Source organism: Rissa tridactyla, chromosome 8 (genome assembly GCF_028500815.1).
Source record: "Rissa tridactyla isolate bRisTri1 chromosome 8, bRisTri1.patW.cur.20221130, whole genome shotgun sequence".
Classification (NCBI taxonomy): Eukaryota; Metazoa; Chordata; class Aves; order Charadriiformes; family Laridae; genus Rissa; species Rissa tridactyla.
This window is the reverse complement of record NC_071473.1, coordinates 3,820,619-3,837,350: the sequence shown is the minus strand read 5'-3', so window position 1 is coordinate 3,837,350 and position 16,732 is coordinate 3,820,619. Positions and strand designations below refer to the sequence as shown.

The following is a 16,732-nucleotide window of genomic DNA, read 5'->3' as shown; positions in this document are numbered from 1 at the left end:
TATTCTTAGATACTTTAATTTTTCTCATCTTTTAAAGCCTATTTAGCCACAGCTACTTTTTTTTTTTTTTGAGACTGTCATTAATATATTTAAAATTTTACTTAACAAATGACTTGTAAATCTGCACCAGCTTTGCTTATTTGCAAGGTATTGTGAGTGTTCAAAACCCCAGCAGGTCGTATTTGACAGTAGTTTGTGCCTAACGGACTTTGATTCCAGGATCTGTCAGCGCATTTAGTCTCTACAAGAGTTAGTAATGACCATACACATTCAAATGCAAAATGAATCACTCTTACTGCAAAAAATAGATATTAAACTCATGTATACCTAAATGCAAGGCAATTCATCTTCCCTGTCTGGTGGGATGAAGTGCATTTGTAAGGTGTTTTGGTTCATTAACAGTGAACTAAGCGACAAAATGTCCACCCAGCTGAAAGGGACACCCAGAAATGCCTTTATATGCCAAAGATTAACTTTCCTATTTTGTGGCAGACATAATTCCACTAACATAAGACCTGAGTTAATATTCATCTAACTGCAGCTTACTAGCGGAAAAAAATAGTTTCACTGTAAGAAAGTTAATGAAGACAGTAATAATGTCTCCATAGTAGAAGTTTTCTTCTTAAAGAAGAAACCAACAATAAATGAATTGATGGCTAGAGTGAACCTTTTCAGTGAAAAAGTCCTTCACTTCGAAAAAGGTAAAAAAATCCTCCAAGAGTACTAAGAATTTAATTTCTCAATACCACAACTGAAAGGCAATTGTAGACCTTGACAGTGCTACCGTCCTTTGTGCCTCTTCAAGGTACTGTACATGCCTCGTGTAAAGAAAGTTAAATGCGCTCTGCTTTTAAGCCTGATGAAGTACACCCAGGCAAGGCGAGCCGAAGACCTGACATCTCAGAGTAGCAATTTCTTTTGATGCAGTTACCTTTAGAGAGGCTATTGTTTTCCGTAAGATGTGAAGAGGAACAGGCAAAATCGTCCCATCGGTCAAGACCCTGGATAACAGTGCAGTTGCAATTCCACATTAGTCTACTGGTCTATTTGGAAAACATTAATCTGTCTCGGTGTGACGTGAAGCCTTTTCTAAAACTTCTTGGGAAATTTTCATGTAAGATGATAATAAAAAAGATCCCAAACACTAGTTCCTCTCCTTACTTATTTTCTCTTGCTGTTGATCTTCTCTCTGTTGGTCTTTTCTGATTCTCCACTTCATACTTTTCTAGCATGTGCACAGCTTCCTCCCGATGCTCTAGAAACAGCCCTTGAAAATATCAAGCTGAGGCTTCGGTGACAGATAATGCACAAAAGCCAAAATGAATATAAATGCACACTGTACTAAGCAGGGGGGGAATTTTGAGACTTAAATTTTTAAATACACACCATCATGTCACACTAGCTCTGCTGCAGATTTGTTAGTTGCCTTAAGTCATAAACTATGGCAACAACCCCATGAGTATATGCAGGCCATTTGCTTCACATTCATACATTATACAGGGATTTGTTGACATTACATGCCCATTCATTTAGGAAGAACTTGTCATGCTATTCTTGTTTTTATCTGGGGGCTTTAACAAAATATTATGGCACCAACACCACTAAAATGGGAATTAATACATAGTTATTTGCTGCAAAAATTCCACCATGAGTTGCACTACAAGTTAAATTAAACAGAATATGCAGTTTGAAAAAAATTACCTATGTCTCAAAGGAAACTTTCTCTTAGAAAATATCACAGCCATGCGCACTCACAGAGCAGGATTACCATTCTGACTTTAAAAAAAGGTGAAACCTAAACTACCCACTGAATCTTTTTTTTTTTTCTTCCCAGCCTAAAAAACTGACCTTATTCAGTGCAATGATCAGTAAGGGAAAGCGGAAGTTACAGGTTTGTTACACCTGGTCATCGGGATTCAGGAATATCCACCCTGGTGAGAGCCCCCTGCAGCGCTGCCTCCAGCTCTGGGGCCCCCAACATCAGAAAGACGTGGACCTGCTGAAGCGGGGCCAGAGGAGGCCACCGAGATGCTGGGAGGGCTGGAGCCCCTCTGCTGTGAGGACAGGCTGAGAGAGCTGGGGGGGTTCAGCCTGGAGGAGTGAAGGCTCCAGGGAGACCTTCCAGCCCCTGCCAGTCCCTAAAGGGGCTCCAGGAAAGCTGGGGAGGGACTCTGGATCAGGAAGGGGAGCCAGAGTACGAGGGGTAATGGCTTCAAACTGGAAGAGGGAAGACTGAGATTAGATCTCAGGAAGAAATTTTTTATGCTGAGGGTGGTGAGCCCCTGGCCCAGGTTGCCCAGGGAAGCTGTGGCTGCCCCATCCCTGGAAATGTTCCAGGTCAGGTTGGACGGGGCTCTGAGCAACCTGATCTAGTTGAAGATGTCTCTGCTCACAGCAGGGGGTTGGACTGGATGGCCTTTGAAGGTCCCTTCCGACCCAAACATTAAGGCTTTTGCACGAGTAAGAGTTAACTTGACCAACTATTTAAACGAATTGTTCTCTTAAAAATTGCTGCAGATAAAATATGGGCCAATGCCAACTTTGTCTGTATTCAAGAGGCACTGATGAGAAGTTATTGGTACCATAACCACCACTGCTGGCCTCATTTGTAGCACCGCTGATTTCCCCAGTCTGCATACACCGCAGCGATGTCACACTTTGAAATCATTATTAGAGCTGACAGGCTAGCTGATTGATTTGGCCAAATCATTGTAAGCTTGTTTAAGAGGATTAAAAAAGCTTTATATTGATTTAGCAATATAAGGTACTTTTAATCAGTTTAAAGAGCATCCATACAAGGTGGTTGTATCAATTTAACTGACCAGTTTAGCAGGTTATCCGGTCAGATTGATGCATCAGTCTAACTGGATCAGGTGCTAAACTGATCAGTTAAATTGAGACACCTCTTTGTGTACTGAAAACATGGTGTTAAACGCACAAATTGCTCCACAGATAAGAAACGGAGTTCCCGTAAGATATTTTTACACTTCTCACAGTTTTATAGGCACCCTCTCCTTGTCTCAGGTTTCCTGGATTTTTAGGGCTGCCATATTTGCTTCCCGAATTTCACGGGCAGCATTATGTGAGTGGATGCTATATGGTTTTTCCAATACTTGGAGGGAGCAGCAGACCTTCTGCACTGATGATTGGTGCGCGTACCATAAACCTGTCACTTCCTGAACTTATCAGCCTCACTACTCGATATATATCAAACTTCCAAAGAGGTGCAGGCTTTCAGCATGTGTACTTCTACTGCCTAAGTGTTCAGAAATTCCTACACAGGCCAGACAAATATCCTCAAATTCCTTTCAGACAAAATTTGTGACCAGAGAAATAAAACATATGTGGAAAACTTTAGGTATATTTGACCCCTACCATAGAACAGAGTTTTACAATGTTCCCATTTGTAAGAGCTATGAATTACAAGTGATTTTACCCCAGCATTCCCCACAAGATAAAGCATAACATATGAATATTAGGATTTTATATTAAAGATACATTTGCAGTTTTCCCAAACTGTAAGAGAACTCACATAAATGTCATTTTCAGCCATTGCATGCTTGCCTAGGTCACTCTGTTCTGTTCCCCAGTAGCCGTTCCCAAGAAAGTGTCTGATACCTGGATAACAAGGCTTTTTTACCATCTGCAAATTTTTGATTTGTGTATTCTCAGCACTGACAAAAGAAAATTTGTAATGTGGCAGGAGTGGAGAAAGTAGATTCTTAATGGCTAATAACTCAGGATTTGTCACTTAGCCCTCTTCAAGAGATTGCCCAGAAACCCATTGTTTCATCTTCCAGCTTGTTTCCCCTCAAATTACTTTAAATTATTCATAAATTATTACATATTTGCTTCACATCCCTGCAATACTAATTTTAACAGTTTCAAAAAGCCTGTAATACTAGCTTTCAGGTTTAAAAAATGCACATAAGCAGCAGTAAAATGTACAGTACAGATGAATAAAATTAAAATCCAAGAAGAGTTTTCCCTTTCTTTCCCTCTTAAGACTCCCCATCCTTCTGGAACTTAGCAATATCCCATTACCATCAGTTGCAAGCACATCTATCCCTTTGAACACATGAAAATATAATATGCAGATAAAAATAACCACCAACATTCTTGGCATTTCAATAGTTTCCTCATAAATTAGGCAAGTAGAAAAAGATTTTATCTACATTTCTTAATATTACAGCTGACCCCTTCAGTCTCTAAATAAATCTGTGCAGGTAAAAACACAGGATGGCTTCATAGCTGTTTCAGGAAAGGATAAATGAGCACACCTTGAGATAATAACTAATCAAAGTGCAAGTACTGTGCCATTAGTGGGTGAGCAGCTAATTAGTCAAAAAGAAATAAAACTATCATTGCAGGCTGAAAAGATAAGGAAAAAATAAGCAATATCTAGAATTTTATCGTGGGGAAAATAGTATTAAGCATAACTCCACATAAAAAAAAAAAATCAGACTCATATATTAAAAAAGAAAAATCTCAGTATTCATTTAGTCAGTCCACTCAAGTAAACGTAATTGAGAGATGAGCATTTACTTTTCCAAAACGTATCACGAAAATGAATAGCGTGAAGGAAGTGCAGACATTCTGTGTATCTACTTCCTTATGCTGCACCAGGACCATTAAAATCACATGAATTATTTTGTCAAACTGCTTAGGAAGTTCAGAGATGGTCTTAAAATAGTCATTTATCACAAAGTTAGTATGAACAAGGCTACTTTATTCTCTTTAAACCTTAATTAGTGTACTTAAAATGTAAGTTGCGTTATCAAATGTAATTAATCATATTTTAGGGTGGGGGTATTTTGAGCTTTGAATTGACTTACATTCTGCTGCTTGGTATTATCTTGTGCCCGTCTCTAAACCATGTCACTTGTGGTCTTGGGTAGCTGAGTATGTGGAGGAAGTTCAGAACTGCAGCTTGTCCTTGAGTCACTGTTTTTCTCTGGTTTGTGTCCATGAAATTTCCCATGTCTGCAAAGAAAAAATGATACTAAGAGTCCTGGAAGTTCTTGTCTCTCTCCCCCAAAAAACAACTGTGTTTTACGATAGTCATTGGCATTGCTATAATTAGTCAATATGACACTATGGATCATGAGACAGTGTTGATTAATACAGATTTCTATGAGCAGTAAGGCATAAGGCAAAGCCAAGTGCTGCTGGTGCACACAAGAAGTGCATCGGTCAGCAGTACTGCATGGCCTCAGCGTTCCTTTGCAATAACTGAGTCTGGTTTTAGCTGAAAATGACATTTTAATTGAGGTTTAGTGTTTGGTTTTGTGTTTGTTTGTTGTTTTTTTTAAATAAATCCTCGCACAATATAAAAGAAATTCCTGTGCAATGCAAAGGAATGCAAATGGTGTATATAATTTTATCAATTTTTTGGTCACCAATTTTTTTATATCCTTTTGTCCATAGCTACACAAATAGACAAGCAGCTGTATCACTTGCAGTCAAACCAATGTCCAGTCAGATCTACGCAAGTAAACCAAATGGCTCTCAAAATAACAAGGCTGGAGTCATGCTGGTAGCTGTTAGTCCTCCTGGCACTATACTACGATTTCAATAGTGCATCTAGATCTCTGACATTTACAAAAGCATCAGCTCCTAACAAAAATTTTAATGGAAGAAAGAAAACTCCAGTTGCAGAACCTCCGTCGCTGAAGGTTTTATTTCATAGACAAGTTTACATATCTATGGAGTCCTTCTAAAAATTTCAGTAAACGTTTAACATTTTCTTCTCATTTTTCTTTTGCATTTTGTATCACTTTCCTACCAATAAAATAAACATTCCTACCATTCCTACTTATTCACCCTCCAAAGAACTTGTATGCATCTTAATTTGCTTTAAACCAAGAAACCGACACACACAGAGAACTATTCTGGCTTCTGACACTGAATTCCCCCATTTTTTATTTTTAAAGACCACAGGGCACAGGGTTCTTCACAAGTTCTGTGCTGCAGAGAGGGATGCAAAGCACACTGAAACACAGAAGACTACTGTCAGGTCTGGGGATGGCAGGAGATGAGAAGAGACAGAACAAGAGCAGAAATTAAAAACACATGGTATTTTAAAGAAGCTTTAATCATCTTTGTGATTTTCAAGTTATTTATTCAGACATAATCAGCATTGTACTTCCTCTGTTGCTCCGTATTTCTTACATCTGTAATCAGATCATCTACTTGAAAGAAGTTTCAAACCGCGTAGGTGGATCTAATTAACTTCACTGTCATATGATTATTTTAGTCTTCACAATCCAAGAGTTTTTAAGCCCATTCTGTAATTAAGATTTACTCAGCAGTTTTCTCACAAATATCTGTTCCCATTAAGTTAAGTAATACGTTAGCATGTGTTGAGAACATTTTTTACATTATTTAAGCAGTTCCCTGCTACTTCAGAGATCTTCGACATGGAAAATACCTCAGATCTTTCTCAAAGCCCACTCTAATTGTGCCTTTCAGTTTTTCACTAGAGATCTTGAGTTTAAGCGTCCTGGGAAGCAGCCGCTATCCAGTGGCAAAAATAGTTCATTTCCTGTGAACCCTTCTGAGTTAAACGTCTACATTCTGTTCCCCCTAACTCCTGATGACTGGATAAGGCGACCTTAGTAACCCCTTGGAATGCTGCTTTCCAATACGTTTTCAAGAATAATCAAAAATAAACTATGGTAAAATATCAGGTACTTCTTTATGTCCACACAGCTTAAATCAATTAATTTAGATCAAAAATACAGAAAACAATCACAGGGCATCGGTAGCCACCCTGGGGAGAGGAGAAAGAAAGTATTTCAAAGTTGTAGAACACTTTTTTCTGTGGGAATAAAGTGCAAGTCTGACCGAGAAGTTTCACTAGAGAAGCCACATAGGTCACTATAGGTTCAATACCAAAAGTTTCCCAAGTCTATGTAAGAACTGCTTTGCTTTGTCTCGATATCTTTATCAGTGAAAATAAATAAATAAACTAACAAACAAATAAACAAACTGCTTAATTCAGACAGAGAAGTCTTGAGTCAGATCTCCTAGTCCAACCATCAACCTAACTCTGACAAACACCATCACTAAACCGTATCTCTAAGCACTATGTCTACCCGTCTTTTAAAAACCTCCAGGGATGGCGACTCCTCCACTTCCCTGGGCAGCCTGGTCCAATGCTTAATAACCCTTTCAGTGTAAAAATTTGTTCCTAATATCCATCCTAAACCTTCCCCTGGTGCTACTTGAGGCCATTTCCTCTTGTCCCATGGCCTGTTCCTTGGGAGCAGAGACTGACACCCCCCTGGCTGCCCCCTCCTTTCAGGGAGCTGTAGAGGGCGAGAAGGTCTCCCCTCAGCCCCCTTTTCTCCAGCTGAACACCCCCAGCGCCCTCAGCCGCTCCTCACAGGACTTGTGCTCCAGACCCCTCACCAGCTCCGTTGCCCTTCTCTGGACACGCTCCAGCACCTCAGTGTCTTTCTTGTGGTGAGTGGCCCAAAACTGGACACAGCACTCGAGGTGGGGCCTCACCAGTGCCGAGTACAGGGGGACGATCACGTCCCTAGTCCTGCCGGCCACACTGTTCCTGATACAGGCCAGGATGCTCCCGGCCTTCTTGGCCACCTGGGCACGCCGCTGGCTCATCTTCCCCTCCCCTTCCCCTGCTCCACCTTCCCCTGCTCGCTTGGCTGGAGGTCCCCCACCCCACTCAGTTACTCTCACTCGCACCAGTTTCACTAGATCCTCTGTGACCTGATAAAATTCACTAAAATAGAAGGATAATAGCCAGAAGGGCACTTGCAAGGGTCTGACATGCGTCAGCATGAGCACAGCATCGCTAGGAGGAGAAAACAGCAGGGACATAAGGGCTGGTAGAAGGCAGGAAAGAAAAACCCCATTTTAGCAGTGGTGGATTTTTACATTAGCTCCCAGCATCTGTGAAACAGTACCACTGAGAGATCAAACTTCAAATTGCTGATACGACTGACAGCACAGATGTAGTAACATAATTTACTGTAATACAGTGAAGTGGTGAACATGGTACTAAAACTTACACAGTATTATTTGCAACCGTCTTTTTTCTAAAAAAAAAACCACAAGAAATCCCATGTAATTTCCCTCATTACATAGTGATTAACTTGATTCAGTTACTTGGAATTGGGTTTGTAATAAATAATTCAATTTATCTAAATTCCACTTATCAAGTGACATTTACGACTACTGAATTTCCAGTTATTGACCCTGAGGAAGAGAAATTTGATCTATGTATCGGATTGCTTACATGCAGTACACAAATCTGTCTTTTTTTTTTTAATTTTATGTTTTTATTTTGAAAAAAGAATAAGGTCTAATTTTATTATTATTTCCAAACAAGTTATTTGGATTATCTTTTCTATATGTTAACTGAAAATGAAGAAAATTAGAGTATGCGGTCATTTTTTAGGTCACGTTAGCTAGCACTAACTGCTGAGAAAATCAATTTAACATTTCCAAATGGAAGTTACACACCAAATTATGGGACAACTCTGAAAAATCTGTAGTACAAACTAAGGAGGTCCAAACATTGGAGGGTTTGTTTCTGAAAGGTGTTGAAGACAGACTTTTAAAGTTCCGTTAGCAAGGTTTTTACTGGGAAACAACTGCTTCTTTTGTATCGCAAGAATTATGACCTGAGATCTGAGCTATCTCCACCATAGGGTTTGCTTTCAGATATCCTCTGCTGTCCTCTGGGCTTTTGCGCTTTGGTTTGATTGATTGTTTATTTTGCGCTATATGGCCTTTTTTAATCCCTGCGTATTCAGGAAAAGGTATAATAGTTTCCTCATGCTACAGCTATCTCCAGATGATCCCGGTTTGCTGGCTCCAAACGGCTCAAAGCTTGCTCTAAGGACTGAACGTTGGACAGCTTTGAACTGTTTCCCAGAAGACTAGAGGAAGTGGGAAAACGTCTTGTGATGCAATAATTTTAAAACGTATTAAAATAACATCTGATAACTTTTCAGACTAGCAAATATTATTGGTATGTTGCTTTTTTACCCACAAAAAGAATCGATTAGCTAACGAATCACAGAATAACTTCCCTTCATACATACATGCTACTTGAATTTCAGATCTTCTTTGCAGCAATGCTCCCATCCTGTTCCGCACGACACATTGATAAAAGCCAGCATCAGACCTCTGCAGAGCTGGGATGATGTACCTATAAAGCAAAATGCACAATTATAGGCCACTTCTTCCTAAAGGCAGATCAATGCTCCTTTATATGGCATTTCTTATTTCTCCTCCAATATTTTACACATCGACTCAAATGCTTATTGTATTTTTGTATTATTGTATTGTATTTTTTCTTACAAACAGCATTCTCATATAATCTCTGGTCTTTGACTACAATATTGTCTGCACTATAGAGAAGAAAAAAAATACTTGAAATGCATAAAATATTTTTCAGTCTTAATATCTACATTTGGTAATTACTAATTAGTTCTCCACAAAATCTCTTTAAATACAGACTTAAATGTTTTCCTTAGTTATATCTGCCCTCATTCACAAGGGAAAGACACCTGGTATTTTGTCCAGAGGTGGCTCGAGACGACTACAATCTAACTGGAGGCATTAGGAAGACTCGCAAGAAACATCAAAGCTCTCCAATGACAAACTGATGTTTCCTACACCGTGTGACCGCGGTAACTCAGAATAATACTGGAACAGACGCAGGGCACTGGACGTTGTACTTGTTCTGTCCTTCACTATACTTAAAAAGTCACTTAGTCCACTAATGCTCACCTTCCTCATTCAACTATATCTGATTAATCAACATGAAAATGAGCTGATAGGCACAGTTTTAATGGGAATAAAACACACGAATACTATAGATAATCCTGCATTAAACAAACATTAATCAAAGCGCATATTCCCCCGGTCACCTTCCAGAGATATTATGGTAGGATTAATGAAAGTCTTTATGAAAAGATAAGGAAAAATAATACTGCTGAATTTTAATCTCCAAAATTTAATTCCACTGAAGAAAGCATCTCTTCTCATACTCACACATACTATACACACCCACATGCAGAGCTTAATATCTGAGCAGGATCAGACAGCATAAAAACAAAGGAGGTAAAAGAAATCTAGTTTAAGTGATAAATGAAGACTATAATCACTGCATTATAATTACAATCAAATACACTATAGCAAATAGGTCAGACAACTTAAAACAGTGAATTAAAACAGAGCCCAACACCAGGGACAAATTTTCGCAATCTGCTGTGTCTCCCAGGAGAGACCAGCTCCTCCGTACACCGGTTGCAGGCGATGGTGCTGCCTGACTGCGTGGGGCCGAAGCTGACTCTTCCTGACCTCCTTTGGAGCAACGGGCAAATTTTCTCCAGGGATTATGACAATTTGTACTGGGAAGATAAGGAAGACTCAAAACTGTGCTCTGTTTGGGAGTTACGGTAAACCCAACGATCAGCACACAAATACTTGCTGGCCAGTGAGTATATAACTCTGAATTAGCCCGGTTGCCTCTTGCCTGGTGAGGGTGCCATAGGAAATAGAGGGAGAAAATAGGTGAAAATACAAAGCATGAGATAGAAATCAATAGGACATAAGGGTTCTCTAGTTCCTTACAGAATAATTTCCTTCTCTGACAGGCAGATGATTGTTGCAAAACATCATTACCAAAAAAAAAAAAAAATTTAAAGATTCTGACAAATAAATATCGACAATTCATTTTTACAGTTCATTTCACCAAATAGTTTATAGCTTAGCAAGCTTTTCGTCCTCCCATAAAGATTTAGTATTGTACTTGACTAACATTTTTTCCTCTGCTTCTCTATTAAGTAGAGCCAAAATTAAAGGCTTCTTTCTTTGGTATTCATCTGTGCTAGGAGAGCAATGCAGAGTTAGTTTTTCTGCCACTAGGACAAAACAAATCAATTAGATCAGAAGTGTCCTACTTTGGTTTTCTTTTCTGACTTATTAATGTTTCAGCAGGAAAGATTCTTAATATGTTGCCTGAAGAAATGAAAACCTTTTAAAAGCTTACAGTGAAAATCCCATCTACCTTGGAAATTCCAAGAAAGCCCAAACCTACTGAGCAGCTGGATTCTCAGGGGACCTACAGGGTAACAATGTGCAGTTAGGGAAAGCAAAATTAGAAGAATTAAATAACAAAAATAAAAAAGAGGGATAGAACATACATCTACCTTATTTGAGACTAACTTGAAAATTATAAAGCTGGGCAAGAGATAAATAGATATTAATGGAATTTCTAATTCTGTCTTTGCAATTTTAAACAGTCTTTATGCACCTGGTATGCCTGATTATTTTTTTAAATATACTTTTCTATTGACATACCAGTCAAAATACTGCTTTTTGTCCTATGCTTTCACCATTCTATTTATTTTTGGATGGGCAAGAAAGGATACAAATAGTAATTTCTAAATTCAAATTAAGACTTTCTTCCATGGAATGAATTTATATCAAACCTTAATACATTTTTTTTTACAGAGACAAGACATAGTTTTGCTTTAATTTTGTCTACACTCTAACTTTCAAGGCAGAAGATCTTCCCCTTGTAGAGGTGCCAGGAGGCTATTTGAGGTTTCTGGGGATCTGTGCACATACTTTAGAAAGTCAGACCAGACAGTTTCTCTGGGTACAGCTAGCCAGAAACTGGCTGTTTAGAAAGTTTCTACAGAAAGATGTAAAGTGACATAAAAGAAACCTTCATGGGGAGTCTTTCAGGGCACAAGAAGCTCCATGACCAGGACTGCAATGAGTTAGAGCGTAAGGATGCAGTGGTATTAAACACCTAAGGGGAAATGCTGGTAAATGCTTTCTTAAAGCTTCCCAATATTTCATTCCTAATTTCAAATTTACACTCTCATTTTAATTTTAAATGCTTTAAGAATTAAAAGGGAACCTATAGGCTACAGGTTCTTAATAGTCATAATTGTGAAGACAGAATTAAAACCAGACATATTTTGTTAGAGAGTCATATCACTTATTATCTATTCAAACTTGTTAACAGGGGACTTAACACATCAACCGATACAACTTTATTTTATACAGAATAAAATTAAAATGTGTTCTGCTGCTTAGACGTAACCTTAGTTTCTTAAATTCAAATAAATTAATATCTTCAGGCCACAAAAGCAAATATGGAAGCCACACCTGGTCCAGACCTTAATTCAAAAGAAAAGAAAGAAGAAAAAAAAAAGGAAAAAACGCGACTGCCTGAACTTTAAAGACTCTTAAGTTATAGACATAACCGAAATTGCTACTGCAGTCAGCAATATTGATTTGTTTTCATTACCTGTATCTCAGATCACAAAGAATTTATAAGGCTGTTTCATAAATTCTTAATACAAACTAGTGTATGCACAGTCACTATAAAAGCCAGGCTGTGCACATAATCAGCATCGTTATACAAAGAAAAGCTGTTCATTCAGGGTCACCAATGTCAAAATTCAAAGACTCCAATTAGTTCTTTACTCACTCGGTGTGTTATAATAAGCTTTGAATATTTTCAGCCTGTTACAATATAGACATTGCTTTAACTGAGACACACCAAGTAATAGTAATTGCCAAAAACCTTTGATTGATGATTCAAATTGCAGCAGAAGTCACTTACACAGGAAAGATTCATGCATTTAAACAGAATATTTACCCAAGAGAACTGCAGAGCAAACTATTATGGGGTCAAAGTTTAAATTTTGCAACTGGAATTTTTATGTCTAAGCATATATTTTCCTTGCTTTCATTCATCCTAATGTACCTATGCCATATAATCCTTTTTGGAAGCTTAAAGCTTTGCATTTCTATAGAATCGAAATCCCGTTTGGCTTATCTCTGACTGTGGAATAGTAGCAGTAGTAGGACTGCAACTTCTAAATTAATATTTTCTATCAATGTTATTTTATTATTATTAACCAGTAGTTTCCCATCTTCTTAATCACCTCTGCAGCAGATGTTTTAGTTAAAAATAGAAACAAGAACAATATAAAAAATGTAAAATTAATAAATACAGTTGTATCATGACCCTACATTGATTAAACTAAATCCAATGATAAGAAATAAGGTCCTGTATAGGGAAACATCTACACACAGCTTGGGAAAGGTGTTCCAATACACCGATTCTAACTTATCCCACAATACACGGTACAATTACAATTTTGCATGTCTGTGCACTTATTTAAGAAATACCATGGCATTCTAATCTTAGCTTCAAAATGCCACACGTTCTTATTCAGGTTTCTCCTAGTATCCTGAAATGTAAGTCTCTCAGCGAGTAGCACATCTACAAAGCTTGAGTTCTAACCTTCGCTTTTTGTTCAAGTATTTTGTCCTCCCACAGCATTTCTTTTCTTTGTCTTTCTTTCTCAGCATTGTACGCGGTTAAGAGCTGTTGTCAGCTCCTTCTGCCAGGAAACTGCAACAAACTCTGCTGTTGTTGATCAAAACAAGCGGCATTTAGACAAAGTGACGCTCAAACCCTCTGTGACTAATAGTGCTATTAAAGATTTTTTATTTTCTAGAAAGTATTCACAAATCTCTTCTATATGGCCCATTTTGAGGTATCAGTGTATCTCAACGCTTGAAAACAGCAACCATTAATAGATGCAATTACTCAGGACTAAGTGGTCTCATGTAAATCAAAAGTCTTGAATTTCTAGGAAAGTTCACATAGAACTATATGTTTGGTTGGAAACATAGTTGCCAAATACTTTATGTGCTAAATGACCCAAAAAAATTTTAAACCATTATTTAAGGAACTTTTTTCCCTTCTGCTCTGGTAAATGTAAATAATATCAAAAGTAGAAATAACGTTAGGTTACAATTTTGAAAATCTTTGAGAAAAGTAATTATGGATTCTCTTGTGTAACAATACAGAACTTGATATCATTATCTGCATTTTCATACTAATCTATATTGTAATTTCTGTCTGTAGTGATGGAGCACAACTTTTCCCTACCTTAAGCAATGTAATTTCAAAAGTGCAGTATTTAGCGTGGTTTGCCAAAGATAGAAGTGTTAGACAAGGGCTCTGTCTGTCACATACCCACCCCTTACAACTTCTGAATTCCCTAGGTAATTTCAACAACATCTGAAAGCAACAAATAAGTTGCATAAATACTGAATTTCTATAAGGTTATTAAAATTGTGAATTGCACAGGGAGAGACCCAGCTAATGCTCCCGTTAAAGAAAAGCAACCAAAACTTGGCTGTTTTACACTGGTATTTGCCCAGCCATCTGCTGCCTATTGGCAGAAACGCAGCTCTGATTAGCCAGAGTCTGGTTTTTCTCTTGCTTGATGGGATGTCCTGAGGAAGGGGGAGGGAGTCAGTCAGGTCCTGGGAGCAAAATGCGTAATCATAGAACAGTTTGTTAAAGTTAATTTTTGCATTCTCAGAAATGGAACCAAAAGTTTCATATGCAATTTAAGATAGACCATGTTCTTCTAGCTCTTATTGAAAAGCATAGTCCCATTGAGCTTAGCTTTGTTCAAGGATGAGCAGCACACGGTATGTAAGATTTAATTAAGGAATATGCCTGCTAGTTATTACAAATACATGTAAGCCTACACCTCCAGCAAAAAGCGTTGTTGGTACTTAAAATTGTATGTTAGGACCCTTGTTTTGAAGTGTGCCGTATCTTTTTTAGCAAAGGAGATTGTCTCAGAGAGATCTTATATGTTTACAAAACCCAGTGTTTTTCGTGATGAAAAACATTGTCAAGGTATCGGTATCTACAAAGCTGGTTTGAGGTATTGGGGATTTGGGAGTGGTGGTGTCTTGTTTTGATCGGTTTTTTGCAATTACACTTAGAGAAGGCTATTATATAGCTTTTATTTACTTATATTCACTGGAGTAGGCGGTTATTTCACTGTCATTCCGTAACCACTTAAATTCCAAGGGCCAGCTGCCTTCGGCAAGGCAAGTAAGGACGAGCCGGTTTCCTTCCAAGTGTGTCTGGGGCAAGCCTGGTTCAGTCTTGAAGTATGGTGCAACATCATCTGAAAAACAGAGAGAAAACAGTTCTGTAAGCTATTTAAGTGAGTGCAGTATAAGCTACCGATATTTAGCTCATTTCTTCTCAAAACGACCATTGTAAAACAAGAGACAACGTGATTCCGCAGTTAAGGCTTACACTGTTATATTCATAACTAAGGTTCATCTTCAGAGGCAGAATTCACAAGACCTTGACACCCTTTGTCCTTGGTAGTTCTTTAGAAGACAAGTGCCCATGCAGACAAGCTTTTGTCCATGTTTATCGCCTGTACGTATAAGAATTTCAGCATTGTCTACTGTGGCAGGCCGTGAACGGCTCCATTGGCTTTTTATTTTTTTCCCTCTCCTCTGTGAGGATTAAATCCACTCAAAGCTTTTTTTTTTTATTTCTTGAATAGAAACCAGAAGAGTAATCTTGGATAGAAATGATTATCACAGCAGGAGAAGTCTCAGGGTAAATGAAGAATTTTGATAGAAAAAAGAGTTTAGAAAAAAACACCTCACAAAATCGCAAGATTAATGTGTTTTTCAACGTTATTGCCAGCTAAAATGTGTTAAATTACATTACCTGAAACCACTAACAGATTTTGAATTAGGGTACTTCAATACTGTTCAAGGGTCACACGTAGTCTCAAACTCTTGTACTCCCGTGGATCACAAATGCTCAAAATACTCCAGGCAGCAAAATTCTCAACTAGTAAATCACCGAAGCTCCACTCAAATGCAGATTTATTACAAGTCTACAGCAGTTGGAGACCCACCCCTTGTCACCTCCGCGAGATGAAGGTTTTCACACTTTACGCATCAAATTTCTACTTGTAACTATTGAGGAACCACAGACTTAATTTGAGAACTTTACAAATACCTTCTATAATCAAAATTAACATATTTATGTAGATATGTAAAATACACACGTTACATTCAAAGTCAGAGATTTAAAGCGAAATAGGGAATAATATTTATGAGGTAGATGCTGCTGCACTCTGCCTTTTAGGAGTACAGTGTGTGTGTGCATTTTATATATAAAATTAATAAATAAATAAAGATACACAAAAGTTGTCCCAGTGCAACTAACCGTTCAATTAAATTGCTAATTGTTCTTTTAAAACTTATTTTAGATTACGCTCGGGTATTTTTATACTTACTATTTAAAGAGTTCAAACTATCTTTTAGAGCTTATGGAGAAGTGACCTCACGTACTATTCAAGGCTGGCTGAAATGTTTGAATCCACAGGTGACACACTGGGATCTGTAATAGCTGACAGCCACGAGGGAGCACCCCCAGGCGTTAGGGAAGCAGGAGCTCAAGGCAAGGGGTGTCGGTGGCTCTCAAGGTGCCCTTTCCAGGTGCCCACCGCAGGCTGGGACAGCACTGGTATGCAGCTCAGCCTGGGGATGGCAACCCCTTTAAGCCCTTATCTTTCGCTTTGCCTCTTATCAGGGAACTTTTATTACTCAGCAGCCGCATGGCAACACAGGCTCATTATCAGCCTACGCGCAGGTCCCAGGGGAGCAGCTGCGCTTGGGCTGACTCTGGTCACAGGTCACCGGTCGCCAAACTATTTGCTACAGTTGGCTCTAAAGTTGACCATCAGCTGCATACACATCGGATGATTTGTATTGACAAATTGTCTCCCTAGTTTTTAGAATTTAACTTCCGAAAGCTCTATTTCTGCAGACAAAAAGCACATCATCTTAAAGCAATACTTGTTACACAAAATCTGACCTAACAGAC

General features: G+C 38.4%; 1 protein-coding gene across 2 annotated transcripts in view; it reads right to left on the bottom strand.

The window, feature by feature from the left end:
* The window catches only part of SDK1 (sidekick cell adhesion molecule 1), a 411,809-nt gene that overhangs the window by 279,700 nt on the left and 115,377 nt on the right, over window positions 1–16,732 (bottom strand). For both annotated transcript variants that reach the window (XM_054210555.1, XM_054210556.1), the window contains exons 2-4: window positions 14,843–15,002; window positions 9,075–9,181; window positions 4,836–4,983 (exon numbers count right to left, since the gene is read on the bottom strand). In XM_054210555.1, coding sequence (XP_054066530.1) covers window positions 4,836–4,983; window positions 9,075–9,181; window positions 14,843–15,002 — 415 coding nt within the window. The remainder of the gene's footprint in view (window positions 1–4,835; window positions 4,984–9,074; window positions 9,182–14,842; window positions 15,003–16,732) is intronic.